Source organism: Hibiscus syriacus, unplaced genomic scaffold (genome assembly GCF_006381635.1).
Source record: "Hibiscus syriacus cultivar Baekdansim isolate YM2019G1 unplaced genomic scaffold, ASM638163v2 tig00112742_pilon, whole genome shotgun sequence".
Lineage (NCBI taxonomy): Eukaryota > Viridiplantae > Streptophyta > Magnoliopsida > Malvales > Malvaceae > Hibiscus > Hibiscus syriacus.
The window spans coordinates 296,174-317,661 of NW_024063394.1; the positions used below are offsets into that span (position 1 = coordinate 296,174).

Below are 21,488 nucleotides of genomic sequence, written 5' to 3' on the forward strand. Positions count from 1 at the left end.
TGTCAGAAATGAGATACTGTGACCACTTGTCTTTGTAAATGCATAAATGAAGAAGAAAACAAACAAAGGCAGCTCAGCTGGGCAGCCTGTAGACAAGAAGAGCAATAAAACACAGACATCAAGAAGCGAAAACGGCATTTTGGTAATAAACTAAAAGGGGGTGTCAGAATGTTGGTATAAGAACTTTTGAAAACGTAAAACACTAAATTAATATACACATATGGAATGGAAAGTTGGGTTAATTTTAATATTAAACTAAATGTTTGGTTTTTTGACTTGTAACAAGAACATAAGAGAGCTTACAAACAGAGGAGACGAGAAGCACAAGGGTTGATAATAATTGATTCACTAAATTTAAATATATGCTGTATAGGACGAGGTAGGGCACGACTTACCACTTAAAAGAGATGTTGACACTCCTTTTCCAATATATTCTTTCCACACTTTTACAAATATAACATTATTAATGTTTTAATTCATGTATTTAATATTATATTTGTGTTCGGGTTTAAGGTTTAATCGAGTTAAGTTTAAGATTTTTTTTATTTCGAACTTTTGCGAGCTTCAATTAAAAATTTCGAGTTCGAGTCGAACTTCAAAATTTTAAGCTTGTAAATTTTTGAATCGAGTCGAGTATAATCATACTCAAACTCCATTCGACTCGTTTACAGCCCTACTTGCATTCATCTAGATAAATAAAAAATAACTAATTTTAAAATAGTAGTTAATTAAGTCAAAATGAATTTATGTTATTGAAAGAGGGGGAAAACCCGTGAGTGAGCATGGTGTGTTTGAAAGACACGTGACCGATATTTAACAGTACCTGTGACGGACCAACGATCAAACCGCCTCCTCTATTGTTTTCCATAGCTATATTAGCTCTAACGTGATAATATCCGAAGTAATTATTCGATACCTATCCATATATAAAATTATCAATGGAGGTTTATAATATAATAATAAAATATTTCTTTATTTTATATAATAAGTTTTCATTTCAAGTTTAATCACAAGCAAACCTTTTTAATTATAGGGTAAATTACACCATTTCTACTTAACTTTACTCTTTCTCATGTTTTGCTCATCTTATTTGTTAACTTTTTTATTTTATTCACTGAAATTTAAATATTGAATAATTTTGTTCACTCTGTCGTTAACTTTTAAACGGTGCTATGACATGACATAAGCATCAAAATGACGTCGTTTTGAAAAATTTAAATATACACCAAAACGACATTGTTTTGAATCCTCTTCTTTCCCCCATTGCCGCAACCGACCACCACGTCATTTTTCATCCCGGCCACTGTCGATTGTCGTTGATGGTGGTCGTTCAGTTCCAAAATTCGTAGGTCGGTTCGTCTCGACCCCCTAAGTCTGAATCTGGTGGTTGTTTCACCAGAAAATATCCTAAAATACGTGAATCTCAACTGAAATGTTTCAACTTCTTTACTTTCAATCTCCGATTCGTAGACTTCGAAACAAGTTCCGACAAAATGGAAGTCGAATTCAGAGTCAAGATGTCAAGGCGATGCGACCCATGAAATTTGGGACCGGACGACCACAATCTACGGCGGTGGCATTCGACTAATTTATGTTTTTAATTTATAGTTGGGTGAGCAAAATAAGAGAGAGAGAGTAAAGTTAAATGAGGAAAGATATAATTTATCTTTTATATTTTCAATTATTTTATATTAAATAATAACAAAAAATAACACATCATTATAGTGTTAGAAAGTTGACGACAAAGTGAGTAAACTGATTCAATTTATTAAGTTGAATGAGTAAAATAGAAAAATTAAAAGTACGATAAATAAAATAAAATATAATGTAAAATCAGTCAACAAAAAAATTAGTTGACCCTTATTCTCATATGTAATGGTAAGGGGGAGGTAGTATAGTAGGTTGCCCCCAACACCAAGTTAAGAGCAGCTTCCGTGGAGACTCCGAATTATGAATTGCCCACCGTAGGACTTAATCCCACGACCTAAAGATTAATAGTTTTGTGTTCTACCAACTGATCTGGACAGAAAGTAAAATAGAAAATAATTATATTAAATTGTTTTATCTTGTATGTATTTGCATATATTGTTGAAGATGTGATGGGGGTGGACCCAAATCCATAATAGGGGAATCAAAGCGGGGGCTTTCCAGCCGAAAGCGATTAGGGTCAAAATGATTATAAGAGCAATCAAATATGTGGGTTGCTTCATTTCTGGGCAAAGACAAACAACAAATTTTATTAATGTCATTTATCAATTGCTTTGCTTTTCTTTTCGTCTCACCCCACCAATCACTGGGATCTTTTTTTCCAATTACTTGGATTTGAAAAACAGATTCCCATGGTGTAACACAATAATGTGTGTATATATGTACGTAGAATTTTGATTTCTAAGCAATTACCAATGCAAGATTTTATGTTGATGGACGAACTTAAATTTTAAATTTCAAGGGATGAATTAAATTTAGGGGGCAAAACAGATTTTTAATAAGAAATACATAGAAAAAATTTAAAATATATGATAATTTTAAATTTTCAAGGGACGACTGCCCCATCAACCCCGGTCATCCCTGTTTCTAAGCAACCTACCATACTTGAATTGATGGCAAGCCTATAAGATGCAAATTTTGGGGCTAAATTGCAATTCAAAGTTGCAATCCATTATTCCAGGTTAAATATATAATGTCTTAAACCCTTCATAAAAAACCAGACACAGAGAGAGAGAGAGAGAAGTTTGAAAAAGAAAAGTCAATATTATTGTCCAATATCCAAAAAGCAACAAAACATGCAACCCGTATTTGTATAACAAGGAGAGGGTGTCTGTCTTTCATTATCAACTTTAGATGAACATGTGAGAAGAGAAGCATTTATTAATGAAACCTTATTAGTTACGAATTCAATCTAATCTTCATACTTGACAAATCTTTTTCCAATATATATATAAGCACATATACGATAGGGGATTCAGTTACATTATTACAACTCTTTAATTTTACATTGATTTTGGATCATTGAATGATGTAGATCAATGTTGAAATTAAAAATTGAAACCGAGAAATTGTTACAGGTAAGAAAAAAAAAGGAGAGGTGAAATGCACAAAGTTGTAGTCACAGCCATTGCAAAAAAAAAGGAGAGGTGAAATGCACAAAGTTGTAGTCACAGCCATTGCTTTATATTCACCCAATGATTTAAAATCAGTGTACAAATTAAAGAGTTCTACACTATATAAGTGAATTCTAATCCTATATATATTCACATGCACACTAAACTAGTTTACATACAACGTTGTAACCTAGTCAATCTATAACTGACATTCACATCCATCCAACAATCTAAAACCAGTATAAAACTAAAGAATTTTATACAATGTAAGTAGATCCTAACCATATATATATATATATATATATGCGTGTGCACCCACTAAACTAGTTTACATACAACGTTGTAACCTAATGCAGTCTACAACTGACCTTTCTTTCTTATGTTTTCACCTGTTCTTTTGAACATCACATACCAGTTGGGCTTGGTTTGACAATCGCCCCCATAAAAGACACTCGCATCAGTGAATTTACCTTAGCAGCAGTTCAGAGAAATTATGTTACATTCTCTTCTTTTAGCCGTAAATGTTGTTGCCCATTGTTTGTAAAATAAGCACTGATATTTACACCATGGTTGTGGGTTGCTATATTCTGTGTTCTTCCTTGTGATACGTTATTAGCGTTGGCCATGTTGTGGCTACGAGTCTTGGCTGCTGGTACATTGTGAGTATGTTTTCCCTCGTATGTCGTATAACATACTTGGGATCGTTTGAAGCCCTCTCGACGTGCTTACGGACATTGCATCCCAGTGTTGTACATTTATAGTAGCTTCTGTGGAACCATAAAGGTGCATTAGGGAGTGTTCCAAATAATCAAACACAATAAAAGAGCAGAACACAACAGAAAATCCAACATTCAAGTGTCTTTCTTCACAACGATTCAAACGAAAAGGTAAGGTTTGATCCAAGTGCTAACCCCGGGGTTATGGATAAACGATTACCTTGGATAAGGATTGCCTTTGACAACTTTCTGTCCGTACTTGCGCCACCTATAGCCATCATCCAATAGGTCAACTTCGCTTCTTGTCTGCAAAATAATTCTAGGTTCATTGACAGTTCTATGTGAAGATGGCCCCAAAACTTTAATTTCAGTATTTATGCATATAAAGAAACAAGTTTTGTCGGATAGGGAATTCATCACTGGTTCAATAGAGCATATAAAATGAATATAGAAATTTTGCATACTGTCTTTTGCTGTCACGTTCATCTTCATCTTTTTCATCCGCATCGGTTTCATTATTCCTTCCGTCATCATCACTCATCCCGGAGATACGTTCAGCTATAGCTAGGCTAGACTCCGGGTCCTTCTTGGACATTGAATAACCAGATGTCACTTCTTTGATTATGCTCAAGTTGCCACTCTGAAGTTGGGAAGTTGATTCAGAATTTTCCTGATTATTTGAAGTTCTGGTTAACCTTCCACTATCTTTTGCACTCTTCTTCGACTGAGGAGGCTTTGTAGATGATCTCATAGACTTGGCCATCAAGTGATCTCTCAACCTTCTTCTTGACAGGACAACCAGGATGCGTGCACTTAAAATAACTTCTCGGAAACTACAGCTTTTCACCTGTTTCTGCCCGTACTTCCGCCAGTGTAGCCATCACCAGCAGGCTTATCAACAATAAAATGGGATCTCTGATTGGATGAGGTACGTCTGATGGTTTCTTCATCGTAAAACTGGAGTCTTGCAATAAGGTCGGCACCTCCTGATCCTTATTGGCAGTAAAAGAGGAAACTTGTGCCAAAGATGATGAAGGTGTTGATGAAGATTCGGGATGGGTTTGCTGAAGTGAATGAGCTTGTGCAGCCTGGGCAGTGACCTGTGCTAGAGGTTGCTGGTGTGTCATTCCAAAAGGTCCCTAACCATTTTCATAAATAGAGGAAAATGGTTAAAATGATTAAATATAAAGGATTGTCGAGATCATATCTACATATTCATGTGTCGGATATAAATTCGGAGCAACTATAAGAGAAAACTATTCCCATTTCCTTGAAATTAACCAGCTCTCCTTTCCCATCTTAAAAGCACCGATTCTAGAGTAGACCAATTATTAATGCTCTCTCAAACAAACCAGCAAACAAGGAATTTAAATATAAATTATAAATTTATTACTAGATTTTAAAGATAATATTAAAATAATATTTTTTTTTTTGAAAATACTAAATTGATATTAAAACAATTTTATTTTCTTTATTTTTTATTTTCCTTTTTCTATTCATTTACTCTCAAATTGTCCAAATTCTAACCATCACTTGTTAAAATCTACCATTACGTAATTTAATATCTAATTCATGGATAAAAAAGAGATTATACATTATTAAAATATCAGATAGTAGTTGTAACCCACTTCAATAAATTAAACAACAACAAAATATCATAACATAAATGCCACGATTATTAACTATTAATGAAACGAACAAGAGAATTTATATATTTTAAAAACACGAAATTATTATGAACAGAAACACATTACAAAAAAGTAATATAAGTAAATGAATATAAAATATTCTCTGTTTTTTTTTTTTTTTGAAAAATGGAATATTCCAATATTTCATACATGGGGCATAAGTGAGCAGGAAAATGCTTCTAAATCATATTCTGCAGTAAATAAACAGACAGCTACGAATAATCCTATGGAGGTTGAGGTAATTAGAAAGTTACTGAAAATTGAACATCTGGAGTCAGCATTGTACAGACAGAAATAAATTTAAAAGTGGAGTATTCCTCAGCAACACCAAAAAATTAGAGCCGCAACATATGATTGCTGTGTGTTCTAAGCCAGAACATTTTCTACAAAACTCAGGTACAAGGGTTCTATGTGTATTATCGGAGGAGCATTTCAAAATGGTGTGTCAATCTCCATTGCTGCAAGTCCTTGTACATCCATTACATTGCTGAGTGCTTCAACTGCTTGCTTCACTTTTGATTGCTGCAATCAAAACATCGTTCAGAAGCTTATGTTATCCCAAGATAGATTCTTCAAATATTTGAAATAAATTTCTTGACTTACAAAGAATTCAAGTTTTCTCTTAAGGCCTGCAGATGTATCTGCTTCCGCCTTTGGTTCATCTCCACAGGTTCTCTTGTTATCATTAAAAAGAAAACAAAAATCCCCTTAGATTTAACATAACGAAATCCAGCGGAAATCAACATAAAAAAGGTAAGGTCTACTATTTCTACTTTGTACAACATCAACTCAGTCAATCAGATTTTGAAGAATCAAAGTGGTTTTACCTTCTTGGGGTGGCCTATCGATTTTTCGGTGGTTTTCTTAGGTGACTCGATCACGAGGGGAGGGATGGGGGAGTATGCGGGGATAATGGGCGGGGGAGATAACCAGGGAAAAGGGTCGACGGGGAAAGAAAGAAATTTTAGTTTTACCAATTTAAAATGAAACGGTGTTTTAATATTATCGGCATAACACCCTATTGAGGTAACTGGTTTTAGGCCTTAGGCGACCGCCCATGGCTCCTTTTCACTGTATTAGCAGCACCACCCATGACTGACCTCACTGTCCTCGGTTTCCTAGACTCACTTTCGGGCGGCCGACTCAGGCCCTTCCTAACTCTAACTTGACCAATGGGTCTATTTTTCCTATGGCTACCGATGGATTTCTTAGGTTCATCAGCAACTGGCATATCTAGTGGCTGAGTGTGGGAGTCGATAATCAGAACCGTAAGCTTGGGCTTGGGTGGACGATCATGGTTGCGTTTGGGGATCAGAGAAGCGTCAGTAAGGTTATAAGTAGCAGAACCCGTGAACGGAGCATTAGATCCAGCTGAGTTAACATGCTTGTAAGATTTCTTCACCATGATGAGATAACCTTTGTTCTTCATGCGCCTCAAGTGATCACTCAACTACTCATCGTGATTCGGTGGCAAGCGATTATAATTTAGCTCGATGTACTTAGAAATGGCCATCTTGCTTGAGCCATCATTCTCTTTCAAACCCCAATAGCCACGATTGTCACGTTTACTCATTGAATTTTGCTATATTTTTAATTTTTTTTTATTTGCTTATTAAACTTTAGACATTAAATGTTTTAGTCACTCGACCGTTAATTTCTATCTCCGTTAAATTAAAATTAAAAAAAATATAAAAGTACAGTGAGTGAAACAAGAGAGAGAGTAAAATTCAATGAGTAAACATATGACATATTTTATTATTAAAATAAGTCAAGTGAGCACGCCGTTACTGAGTAAATGGTTTAGCGACAAAAAATATTCAATGTCTAAAGTTTAGTGAGCAAATTAAAAAAACTGAAAATATACTAAATAAAATAAGAGACTGAGTAAAGTTTAGTAGTTTAGTGTAATTTAACCGTATTTATTTATCCATGGATTGTCATTTTCATTTCTTCTATATATTAAAAGAGGAAACGCTCTTATTCCACTTTCATTCTTTCACAGCTCCCCCACTTCCTCTCCTCCAGATCTGATCTCAAAAGCAATTCAGGTAATTTTAAAACACCGACCCTAGATCTCATTTTCTTCTTCTTTTAAAGGTTTAGTTTACTGTATCTGGTTTGTTGTTTTCCACCTTGGCTACACATTTCTTTTTTTTTTGGATGTGATATAGAGAACCTATATTTTTATATCGTGCTGACTGTATCGATTTATGTAATCATATTATTTGAATTTTTTATATTTTTTCGTTTCATATTTATTTTAATTTTATGATTATTGGACATTCTGTGAAATTTTGATTTATATGTTCTGTTGATCGTTTTATCTTTGAAGTTTATTTGTTATTTTGATTAAAGTAGATAATTCCTCATTGCTATCGTTGAAAACTTGAAATGTAAACGGCCTTCGATAGTGAAGTTTTGGAAATTTACGGAACAAATATCGAATTGTGGAGGGGCTTCTTTGCTGTGTCTTAATTGGCATGTTTCAGTGGGTATATGGGGTTCCTTTCATTTCATTTAACATTTGCAATACGCCACACATTTCCTATTGACTTGTAGGAAAGGCAACGCTACCTTTTGGTTTGTTGGGGTAGTGGTGTTTCTTGAAATACTTTTACGGTAGGTATGATGTATTTTCTGTTATCGAGTATTCAATTATGAGTGAGATTATGTCTTGTACTCAAGTCAAACAATGAAATGAGAAGGAGGCGATTTAAAAACAAGAAGCGGTTGATATAATGAGCAAATGCTCATGTGACCTTATAATGTGTGATGTTATGCTTTATGGCTCAGCATTGGCGCATTTCGTTGTCCTCCATGAACAGAAAGAATCTGTTATGGGAGTTATATTCAAGCCCATGGTTTCTAGAAATAACATCAATGAAAATTTTCTCTAGCAAGAATTGTAATGGAAATTCTTTCGATGTGCTTGGTCTGCTACCTTTCTTCTGCTTGTGCCGAACAATGTTGTTTAAAATTTCCTTTAATGGTATAATGCACTTGATTTATAGATCCATTCCAACTTCGTCGGCTCCTGGCCCTTTTCTACTTTTTAAAACCAGATCATATATTCTTACTTTGTGCTATTTGTTTCCTCCCTCCCTGTATGATAGACTTTGAACATTATTTGCTTGTAAGTTGGAAAAGATGGGCCGTGGAGTTAGCTGTGGTGGTGGGCAGAGCTCATTGGGCTATCTTTTTGGGAGTGGAGAAGCTCCAAAACCAGCCGCAAACAATTCCCAAGCTGCTTCAACTGAAGCACCAGCTGTCTCAAAACCTGTTCCTGCTGCTCCTGCTCCTGCAGCTGAGCCAGCAGATAGAGCCAAGCAGATTCCTGCTGGTATTAACAGTACCTCCTCAAACAATTATCTCCGTGCTGACGGTCAGAACACTGGCAATTTCATTACGGTATAACTCATCTAATGATCTCTTTACGAGTCCTTTGATACTTCAAAGCTTGCCTTTTGTTTTTTAAAGTTGTCATAGTTCATTGCATTTTCTATTTATTTTTCCATCAATATTTCATTGAACAATATGAAACATGACAAAGATAGGGTCGAGAATAGATGTCTGTGTGGTAAAGAAAGAGCTAGTTATGTACCTTTAGTAAATGCCTTGAAAATAAGATTTATAGTTATTTGGAACTTGAATTTCATTGGGGAGAAACTAGTAGTAAGGAATTGTCGTTTATCAAAGTTCTTGGAATTAGATCTTGGCTTTGAATTATTTCTTAGTTAACTGTTGCTTGGGATTTGTTATTTTTACGTTTTCAGTAATTACTGTTAGAAGTTGGCTGAAGTCTATAATGTCTTGTTCCAAGTGTCTATCTATCTCCCCTCCCTCAGCCCTACTGGTAAATGACCGAACAACATTGTCGTATTAACCGTTTTCGAATATAAGTTGGCTTTGAAAATAGATAATCGGATCCACTTGTCTTGCTGGAAGTTTCATCAAAACACTTATATTATGCTTGTAAAACTTGTCAGAAAATCAATGCTTGCTTCGGTGGTGTCATTGAAACTAGTTTTCGTTGGATGCAGGATCGACCTTCAACCAAGGTTCATGCAGCCCCTGGAGGTGGGTCGTCTCTGAACTACCTCTTCGGTGGGGGACCTGGTGATAGTAAATGAGATCTTTCCTTCATATCTCTTGGTAAGTGGTGTATTGTTTGTTGATTCTCGGGGGAAGCCATAGATTCTAAGTGATGCTGTTTTCGGATCTTTTAATATAAGCGGCGGAAACTTGCTGCGGTTGCTTGTGTAATATACAGGCTTTTGTTGTGTGCGTGTTTGGTAATGTTTCAATCCAGAGTTCTCCAGATTAGATGCTAAAACATCTATTGTAGAACTCCGTTACCCTGTAAAAGAACTATATTTCTTATTCTAAATTCTGTCATGTTATCAATCCCCTTTTCCGCTTAAAGGTTGAATATTATTCTAAATTCAAAGTAAATAAAATCATTAGTCCAACCAACAAAAGGGAAGCTGATATGGCTTTTGGACAAGCCGGCTGCAATGAAACTTTAAACACAAACAAATTATGATCTTTTTGGATTAGCATCCCACCAATGTGGTTATTCTTTTCTTTTGAAATTGATTTAGGGTATATAATATGAAATGATCTTTATTGATACACGTAAGTTTAATAAAATTATATGCATCTAGAAATTTTAACCCGAAACATAGTATACATAAATGGGTGCCTTTAATCGATGCTAAACTCATTAACGGAGACCTCTTTTAATCTAACCTTGTCCTCCCCTTGCCTTTGGTGTCATGGCATGCATTAAGACGAGCAAAAGATGATATTATCAATATAGTAATAAAGTTCCATCAACATTGTATCACCTATGGCATCATGTTTTATTATTGAATAATTGAAAATGTAACATCCTAATTCAATACGATCCGAAGATCGATGAACTAAGGCGTTACATACCATCGGAGTGGCTGACCCAAAAATTTCCTTTTTTGAACAACATATTCATCTATAAAAACCACCACGAACTAGTCTGAGTACGAGTGGAAGATTCAGTTCATCAAATTCATGAATGTCGTCGGTGCGTTGGTAAGTCCAAACGGCATCACAAAGAACTCGTAATGACCGTACCTTATCCTAAACGCTGTCTTTTCTATATTGGCATCCTTAACCTTCAATTGATAATACCCATACCTTAGGTTTATCTTTGAGAAAACACAATCTCCCTTAAACTAATAAAAAAGTCATATATTGTAGGGAGAATATATCGATTCTTAATGATCAACTTATTCAACTGACGGAAATCGATGCACAACCTCATCGAGTCGTTTTTCTTCTTTACAAAAAGGATTGTCACTCTCAAAGGAGAGGTACTTGGTCCGATGAAACCCTTTTCTAAAAGCTCTTGAAATGAGAATTAACATTCTTATCTTTGCTAAACCCAATTAGGCTTGAATCTCTTAAAGTTTTCACCTTGAAGAGGAAGAAGAAGAAGAGAGAAAGATGAAGAAAAGGGGAAGAGTGTTTGGTGAGAAATGAGGTAGAGTGGTTCACATAAGATCTTAATGATTTTCCGCTTTTATTTAAACAATGGGTTAATTGCTCATTTAGTCCTTCACCTTTCCTCTACCAACTAAATCTACCCTTTCCCATCTTGAATTGGGTTCAAACTAAGGCCCAACTAGACATCTAAATAGATTTAACTTTCCTACAAGGAAATTGGGCTTATCTAAACATCTTGGGTCGACTCAAACTACTAACACGGGATCCGAAGTGTTACCAAAAAAGCTTTTCAAACATTCTCAAGCATATCAACCTGATACACTTCTATTTAGAAACTCATTAAAAATAATATCTATTAGGTAGTTTGCCCTAGTTTTTATGTTCTCTTTACTCTCTCCTCGCTTGTCTTCTTTTCAGTTTTGGCTGGTTGGCTGGCGGCGACATCAACTTTGGTATTAGTTATTGACTGTCGGAATTAATTATTTTTTTATCTTTTTATATCGTATATTAGATTTTCTCTTTTTTTATTTTTTAATAATTTTGATTTTATGGCATATTTTCTTTTGCGTTTACGGTATATTTTTGTTTGTCTTTTGGCCGTTTCGGTTTTTTTATTGGTTGTTTGATCGATCTTATCTTTTAATTTTTTTCAGGGTTAGATTTGACATTGTCTCTATTGATCAACATATTGCTTATTTGTTATCCTGGTGATTTGTCTTGCTTTAAACGCTCGGATGAATTTGGATATGCGATTTGTGTTAGACTTTGATTCGCGATTGTCGGTGATCTTTTAACAATTTGATTCCCTATTGTGATTGGTTTGTCAATACACTCAAACCTATTCACATTTTTATTTTGGTGTTTTTGGATGAATTTTTAACGATTTACTTGTATGATGTTTACATAATCCCGACGGCTTCCATTCAAATATTGCTTAGTCGTGAAGCTAATGTGGTCAAAACTCCAAGACTTTAGGAATATTCCAATGAGCATCTACCGCTTAACTATTTATAAATGAAAAAGAGATTGGCCGTACATGATTCCATTCTAGACTTTCTACAACAGCTCTTATTCCTTACTTAGTCCCTTTCAACTTGCCCCTCCACTGCATGTAAAATCAACTTCATTTTTCTCCAACTCCTTTGTTGCCTTGGAGATTTGTTGAGAGTTTAAGCAAAAGCAACGGTGGGAGTGGAGGCTCGGAAATATCCATGTGCCACTACTTGAGTATTAGCAGAGGCCAACTCCAATGGGGTTCATTCCACAGTAACAAGTCCAATGGGTTCATTCCAACAAGTCCCGTGATTGAGCTGACAGTGAGCACAATCCGAGTGTTGATGATGCATTGAAATGCCCAATTTGTTTCTCATTGCTAAAAAGGATTTTGGTAGCAACTGCAGAAACTTATGTGATTTGTCGGTAAGGGTACCGAAATGAATCTTCCTTGTGCGCTGGCGTTTACAATCGTGGAATTCAGGCAGCTGATGAAGGAATATGAACTGGTTTCAATACCAGAAATAATGTCAAAGCATATAAGCAGCACATCAAATTGAAACATGCAAACCTGCTACATTGCTGACTGAACCGTTGACGATAACTTTTTCAGTGTCCCACAAACTTTATTCCTCTTGTAGAGGAGCTTAGATCCTTATTACATCCATAAACTTGGCAGTGTATGAGCTCATTGTTGGAGATTTCTTCGACATCGAAACCAAACAAGTTCCCTTTTTGAATGTCAATGAGTGAGGATTGTGGAGTGTTGAACGCTTGCTAGTACCAAATCGTGATAAATTACCATTCGTATCAGCTGAATCTCAATTGGTGTTACCATTCATATCATTTTCTTCGATAATTAATTGATTTTGGATTAAATGTCATCTCATTTTCTTCGATATGCATTGTTATGGAATCTTATCTTTTGGGGGGGGGGGAAATGCCTTTAGATATGCTTTAAAATCATGCCTTGTGGACCACTGCACACTGACATCCAGATTTTATACCACAATAAGGATCTCAATGCCACCATTTTCCATATATGCACACGCGTGACTGTGAATTTATATACAACGCAACTAGACACAAATAAATAAATGTCAATTCTATATTAAAGTTATTATTAACATTTATCAAACATAACATTCATTTTTTAGAACTTACATATATATATAATTACAAGATAATGAAGTAGACATGAACACTAAGCAACCTTTGTTGTGATGTTAACATTCTAAGTCACTTCCCACTATTGCCCCCTTCCCTACAAAACATGTGGGAACATAAGATTAAAATGAAAAGAAAGGCTATCAAGTAGGAAAGGATTGCACTTTAAGACTAACACCGTCATTTTATTTCAATTTCTTTCTTTCGTATATTGATTTCTCCCCATGTTTGGTTGCATTAATTCCACTATACTAATATACTGCTTTACTTTCTCCACCCATCGGGATACACGATTCTACCATTATTAGTAGAAACATAGTCATGTTTCTAAAACAATTATATGATATATATCATATTATCATTTATGAACATAAGATGTGTATTGTTTTCACGTAATATATGTCATATCATCATTTACATACGTATGATACGTGTCACGGCATAACTTTAAACACGTGACATGTCGGTGTTTATGTATACGTAGCATGTTAATCGTGTAATAAACATGTCAGAAATTTAATCCCTCTGTTTTTGTTTTAGGGTTTAAGTATTATCTTCTAGTTTGATTTAAAGTCAAATTGAAGTGATTGATTAGGTTTTAATTTTTTAAAAATGCCACATGCTCGACAAACATGTTAATCGTGTTATAAACATGAGAATAGTTTTCTGAAAGTATTATTGACTCAACATTTTTTTAACCAAATCAAGGTAAAAATAAAACTGTTGATCAACACTTTTGAACGATGATAAATCGACACGTGTCCTAATATCCTAGTCCCTGTGCTTTATGTCTGTATCTTGATCGTGACCGGCTATGCTTTTATTTTTCAGTCAACATTCCTGCACCGTGATTCTTCCAGGTTTTACGGACAGTAATTTAAATGATTTGCATTATTGTACAAATTTGATGATTTTACTCTGTATTATTCTTTTAATCCAACTTTACTTGAACTCATCTAATAATTTCAATAACTAAATAGAATATTATTAAAAAAATAATTTTATTTAGTGCAACCACTTGTAATTTTACTACAGCTAAAATGATAAAATTGCATCCCTTCAAAAGTGTTTAACTAGATACAAGCCTCTGGCACTAATTAACCTAACTCATCGGTTAAATTGATAATCGATATTTTTGAGATCTTATTTTCAAACACCAATAAATATTAGGATATTTAAACATTTATTATTAATTGATTAAAAGTTTCTAGAATATATACTATCACTTGTAATTACCCTAAATTAATAAAAATATATACAAATCTCTTAACATTTTTATCTTAATTTTGTCCCTAATTTCGAGTTATAAACACATTTGAGACGGATATATCAATGAAAATTTGGGACCGAAAGTTTGGGCTTGCGAGACAATTATCATTAAGTTTATATATAGATATTTAGTGGTGAGATTTGTTGATTGTCAATTGTTGATAATTTATCTTTCTGGTCTGAATGGAGAGTCACGATCGGTGAGGAAATAACTATTAATCAGTATTTTTCTATGAAAAAAAGTCACGAGAAAGAAGATGAAGACGAGATGTACGTTATAGAAGGTTCAACCCTTTTCAATCTTGTTAATATTTATAGTGATATTTAGTGTATGTCAATCGTAAGGGTATTATGATATTTGTAGACTACCGAGCTAGACAAATCTAGTTATTAGACCTTAGATTGTATTTTGACAAATCTCGTGGGCCTGTCAAAGGTTTTGTTTTATATATTATAGTTAATTAGGAAATTTGTGTTCGGAGGATTTGGGCTTGTTGGAGGCTTTGGTAGGCGAAGGGGTATGTTTGGGGATCTTAACTGATAGAGTGCTGACAATTTTAACGAGTCCGGTCTAATAGAGGCTTGTGATATCCGAAGGTCATCTCTAAAAATATAACAAGATAAAATAATACAATTTATTGTCAAAAGTAATTTTAACAATGATTTTATTTATCAAAATATGTATTTATAAATGCATAGAGTCAAATATTTTTTTAAATTATTTTTAAGAGACCTAATATAATTATCTTGAATTTTGCAGGTCATAACACTGTCTAATCCCATATACTGCCTCATTGTTTAATTTTAGTCACAGCTGCAACAATTACACAGACATTGAACGTCGTAACATCGAAGAGTAACACAAAAACTAAAACAATAGTGATGGAGACAATAGATAAATGCGATGTTATAAATTAAATATAAACCTTTAACCTAAAAAGAAATTAGATACGAAAACAGTCCAAACATCCTTTGGCTCCCTTGCTTTTCACATGGTTCGGCGATCCCTTCGATCCCCATGTCGCAATTTCTTTATTCTTAACCCATATTTACATTTCCAACCCCGACCCCTTCGAAGCATGTCCATGGAGAACCGCTCGTCCTACCTGTCGTATTCCCCTTGCCATGACAGTGGCAGAGCCTCCCCGATGCAAAAATCCAAATCTCTCACATGCAAAAGAAATAAAAAAAAAAAAAGGAGGGATTTTATGATTCTATAGGGCTTATATAACGGGGGAATGTTTGTAAAATTTGGGGATCCTTTTTGGGAAAAAGGAGAAGAGAAAACAGAGAAAAAAACTCACATGTAATTCTTTCTGTTCAAAAACAAGGAATACAACCAAGCTTTTCTTTATCTCCAAAGGTATTATTATCGCTTTTTCTTGTTTGCATGTGTTGCGGGGGTGGTAGTCATCGAGAAGTCACCGGATTAGATCTTCATTTGGATCCCGAGGATAGGAGGAGGGTTGCAATGGATCGTTTTAGATCTAAAAAAACCTCTTCGAGGGTTGAAAGTATTCTTCTTTTTTATTTGTTTTCTAAAGTCGGATACAAAAAGTGAATCTGAAGAAGAATCCAATGAAAAGAAAAGGTATTTTTCTTGAACAAAAACCCTAGATATATTCCCTTTTCTGAGGATTTTCTTGAAACCGACCTTGGATTTGTGTTAGGGATAGAGAAAGCACCAAAAAGTAACCATTTTAATTCACTTCCATGGCCGATAAAGGTGGTCGGCGTACCCTCAAAGTGGCCGACGGGGAAAGTAAAGAACATCTAAAGGTTTTGGTTTAGAGGATTTTAAAACCTGGCTTTTGATTCAAAAGATTTGAAAGGGAAAATGATTTCTGTTTTTTTTCTTCTAAAAAATGTATTTTATTGTTTAATAAAAATGCTCATTAAGGGCATCCCTATTTTTAAGTGGTCAAGGCTAAATGTTCACCTTGGACCTTCTCGTTTCCCTATGATTTCATTTTGGTCCTGTTTTAATTATGATTTCGGTACTCCATTTATGCGTCAAATTTATTTTGGTCCTTTTTGAGCTTTGTTTGAAAATTTTTCATTTGAGTTTTAAAATTTATTTATTTTTCTTCGATCCTACTCCTCACTCTTTTTTATTTATTTATTCGATTTAGGCACTATCCCTTCGTTTATCCCACTTCCTAGATACATCTGTTTCTATTTATTTTTACCATAATTGCGTGTGTTCTTTCAACATACCATTTACCTTTTTTATTCACTTAATTTAACCTTAAATTTGGATTAATTTGTGTATAAATTACTTGATTGTTTTCTGCTTTTATCTATTGGTATTTACTGTCTTCCGTTTAATATTCTCATGGTTTTTGCCTTAATTTTAAGATGATTATAAATTGAAATAACATGTTGAATGTCACCTTAACCATTTCATTCCATTTATTTACGCATGATGTATGCTAATTGATGCTATAGGGATAAAGATTCGTAATAAATATGATTTTAGTCGCACTAGAATTGGTGTGTTTACATTTATAATTTTGTTGAACCCATTTGGCAACCTACGTGATAACTTTATGACTTGTAATACCTTTTATTCCATAATAATGCAAACATATATATATATTATTAATTGAATGTCAGCATATGAAAGTTATTAATATTTAATTTTTGTTACGTTGTTGTTTGTTCATGAAATTGGGTTATTTGGCATTATGCGAATGTGTAGTTTGGTGTATATAGGTTTATGATTTAATTTGAATAAATTTGTATGATTTCCCCATAAGTATCACTCGATTTGTTCAAATAATTGGACTAAGGGTAATATCCTTTCATTTTAATGTCATTGTGAAGTGATTGTCTTAACGTATAAGAAAGTCACTTCCGATAATTTTAAAATGAAAGTGTATCCCATTAAATGAAACCTTAAAAACTGATTACACTTAAAAATTTGGTACGAGAGAAAAAGAAATGTTCGTCTATTTAAATTCGTTGAGAAAAGATCGTTAGAACTTATAAAATGTCCGATCTCGATGTCTTTAAATAATCGAACATCATTCTTATTTCTAAATGGATTGGTAATTTCTAATTTAAATTGATTTACTTCATCATTGTTCATGCATTTTGAATTTTGAATCAAAAATAAGTTTTCGAATGGAATAGTAATATATATTTATTTCGATTGGAGTGAGAATTGGTTGCTTTAAGGCATGAGAGGTCGTTCATTCTCGATAATAAATAATTAAATATTGTTATTTTTCGTTTTAAAATTCAAAAAAGAATGTTTAATGAGATCTTAAATTAAATTAAATTAAATTCGTACTCGTAAATTTCATTGCAAAGACAACTAATTAATTGATTAGGTATAGATTTAGGACGTTGTGGGGGTGCTAATCCTTCCCCACACATAATTGACTTCCGAACTCAATTTTTTGGTATGCAGACCTTAAAATATTATTTTTAATAATTTTAAATTAAATATTATTAAAATGACAAAACATTTTGGATGCCTAATCACACCCTAATCAAATATTGGTGGTGACTCCTCAAACCGTTTTTAATTTTAAAAGGAAACACCAAATTAATCGAAAGGAGATTTTAAAAAAAATTAAATTTGTTTTTTAAGAAATCATTTCGACAACTTGGCGACTTCGCTGGAGGCTTTTTTTAGAGAGTCAGGCCGTTAGTTAATTAATTAATTGTCTTTGCAATGAAAATTAAAAGTTTGTTATAATTTAGTTTTTGATCCCTTGTTTGGTTTAAATAAATTTTTTTGTTTGCAATTTGATTAACCACTAAATAATTAGACTAATTTGTTTGCTAATGTTTTCAGATTAAATGTCTTAAAGGGAATTGATAAATGAGTTTTGTGTGATTTTTTTGGCTTTTCCTCACACACTGTGCACTTGCATTATCATAACACTAAAACCCTGCTCATTCCAATTTAAGTAGGAATGAGAAACTACTCCCTCGTGTGGTTTTCACCTCCGTATGGGATAGTGGATCACTTCTGGGGCTCACGCATTATGGTCCTCGTGATGTTTTTCACCTCCATATAGACATAAGGAGGTGTGTTCCCTCGAGTTGAACTCGATCTGAAAGCCTGTGATGGGCCAATATTGAGGGTTTGGCAGCCCAAAGGGGCACCAACAATGACATTTCGATAATCTTTTACTTTAGAGCCGAACCCAACATATAGTGAACCTAGGACTCGAACACTTTTGAGTATTTTAATTTTTGTAGTATATTTTTGCTTTCTCAATAAATGTATGAGAGCTAGAGATCATGTGGTTAGGTTTATTTTTTCCGAATAAGCATGTGAACTAGATGACATGAGGTTAGGATTTTTATGATAAATAAAGCATGGGGGTAGAAATCATGTTTGGGTAGGATCTGCTAAAGCATGATTGACTAGCTAGTATGTGAGGGTAGGTTTTATTGACGAACGATTGATTTCTTTATGATTACTAACTAATTTTCTTTTACCTTTTTATTTTATTTTGTTTTCATTTTTGCATTGCACTATTCATTCAATGGTGTTATCCGTGATCGATGTCCATATAGAAGGCTAGTAATATGGAACGAAGGGTCCAAAAAGAGGTAGAAGACAATGCAGATGTTTTGAGATAGTATGAGCAGTCCCAACTTACTAATGGAGATAGCTTCAGCCTGGATACGTGTCAGATTTGATCAGTTACAACCACATTAATGTCCTTTAAAACTATAATGGAGCGAGCTAAAGGAGAAGTTGGGGAAAGTAAGGAAGATATCAAGCAAAGTAGACATCAGGCCAAGATACTTTCAAAAGAAAAGAGTGCGTTGGAGAAACAACTGCATGAGGGTCGAACCCAAACTTAGTGCTATATAGGAAGATACTAGTGTGTACAGAATTGATGTTAAGGAGTTTAGTCCGGTTCCCGACTTAGTGCTGCCTCCAAAATTCAAAGTTCCTAACTTTGGGAAGTTTGATAGCATGAGATGCCCCTCTGCCCACATCACAATTTTCTGTAGGAAAATGATTGGTTGCATAGGGAATGATCAACTTTGCCCACATCACAATTTTCTGCAGGAAAATGATTGGTTACATAGAGAATGATCAATTGTTGATCCATTGCTTCCAAGAGAGTTTAACAGGTTCTGTTATTCGATGGTACAATCAGCTGAGCATGGTTCATATCAAGTCATGGAAAGATTTGGCCAAAGCTTTTCTTGAGCAATATAATCATGTAAAGGATGTGAGGCCCAATCAAATTATGCTGTAAAGTGTGGAAAATATATCCAATGAGTGCATCCGATAGTATTCTCAGAGATGGAGAGACGTGGCTGTACAAGTCCATCCGCCGCTCGAAGAAGAAGAGACAAACATGCTCTTTATAAACACTCTAAGAGCTCATTTTATTAGCCACCTCATAGGGAATTCATCTAAGAGTTTTGCCGACTTATTCACAGCTGGGAAATGATTGAGATGACAATAAAGAATGAGAGACTTGATGGAGGTGAGTCTAATAAAAACCACCGATGAGGAAGAAGGACAATGAGGTCAACAATGTGAGGAAATATTAATCCAATAACATCACTATGTCTCGACCTCGGACCACAGGGTCATTTACATAAAATTATGCTAGGTAAAGGTTAAGGGAGCCAAGGAAAGATAGAGAAGCCTCAATTTGATCTGATCCCTATGTCCTACAAAGAGTTGTTTTAGATATTATATGACAGACATGTGGTGTCACCTTATCATGTGCCACATCTACAACCTCCTTACACTAAGTGGTATGATGCTAACGTCCAATGCGAGTATCAGACAGGGGTTCCAGGGCATTTGATTGAGAACTACATTGCCTTTAAGAAAATTATCCAAAGGTTAAGGTAAAAGGACGTTATCAATTTTGGTGATAGTGAGCAACCAAACGTGGCCTATAACCCACTGTCAAACCATGCAGGTACATGAATCACTGCAATTACAGAGGATGTGGGAAATAAGGTCATAACAAAGGTGAGTGAGGTAAAGTCACCAATGCATTGGATATGGGGTCAAATGATCAAGGCAGACCTATTGGTACCTAGTTTAGCAGCTGAACAAGTTAAGAATAAGGATATGTGCCATTATCACAATTGTGAAGGACACACCATACAACACTGTTATGAATTTCGAGCTCTGGTGCAAAGAATGATGGACGATAAAGAGATGGAATTTTATAAGGAAGTCACTGAATAAGAAGAAGTGGAGATCTGTGCATTTGAGGGTTCAGAAATAAAAACACATTTTCAGAAATAAAAGTAGTGAAAATGTGTTTGGTATCTAATATATTAAAATATAAATAAACAAACAAATAAATAATTTATTTATTTCTATTAGAATAATATGGTTAAACAAATGAAATTTTTGAAGCCAACAAAAAGAATACAATTTGTATTCTTAATAAAAGGCAATAATTAAATATAATTCAAAAGATATAACTATTATCACTTCATAATCACTACATTTGTTTTGAATTTCTAATTAAGCCTATAATTAATCCATAATGATGTAGCAATCTCTTCTCTAACTTGACTCATTTCAGCATTCGTGATATATCAAATGTAATATGCTCCTCGTTTGAATTAGATGAATTTGCTTATGTGTCATCAAATTTGAAAGGCAATACCAACAACAACCCCAATAAACAAGAATGTAATAGCAACTGGGGACCTTGTCTAAGACCAATGATACCTTTTGAGAAGTTGGAAAAATCGACGGAGCTTCCTACGCCTGTTGGACAAATTTAAAATTTTGATGCTGTTGTTTTTGAATTCAGAGAATCTAATATGCAAACAGCTCACCAACATGTCTCCTAATTTCAATTCCGTTTATTCTATTACATGTTGGGACGGTACTTAAAATGATTACACAAATCAATCGAAAAATAATGAAGCTTTAGCAATTCCATGGGTCAGAATGGCATTCAAATTGATTGAATTTAGTACATGTCTCTGAAAATAGTTTATCAGAACACCCTTAAACGAAAGGAATTTGAACAACAAAGCCTCCAAATCCAAAAGACAAACAAGGGAAGAAGCAACACGAATCAAGAAACAAATCAATTGAAAAATAATTAGTG

The 21,488-nt window shown here is 34.2% G+C and overlaps 1 protein-coding gene and 1 pseudogene across 3 annotated transcripts; one reads left to right on the forward strand and one right to left on the reverse strand.

Moving 5' to 3' along the window:
* Window positions 1-3,592: 3,592 nt before the first annotated feature.
* LOC120183263 lies at window positions 3,593-5,786 on the reverse strand (annotated as a pseudogene).
* A 1,691-nt stretch (window positions 5,787-7,477) lies between these two features.
* LOC120183246 (protein SPIRAL1-like 2) lies at window positions 7,478-9,927 on the forward strand. 3 transcript variants are annotated; one of them, XM_039187979.1, is made up of 3 exons: window positions 7,478-7,553; window positions 8,619-8,913; window positions 9,546-9,927. In XM_039187979.1, exons 2-3 carry the CDS (start codon window positions 8,653-8,655, stop codon window positions 9,633-9,635), a joined length of 351 nt encoding a protein of 116 aa, XP_039043910.1. In that variant the 5' UTR covers window positions 7,478-7,553; window positions 8,619-8,652; the 3' UTR covers window positions 9,636-9,927. The 3 variants fall into 3 exon arrangements, with proteins under 3 accessions (XP_039043910.1, XP_039043912.1, XP_039043911.1); XM_039187981.1 differs by having other exon boundaries at window positions 7,484-7,553; window positions 8,644-8,913; XM_039187980.1 differs by having other exon boundaries at window positions 7,510-7,540; window positions 8,591-8,913.
* Window positions 9,928-21,488: the final 11,561 nt, after the last annotated feature.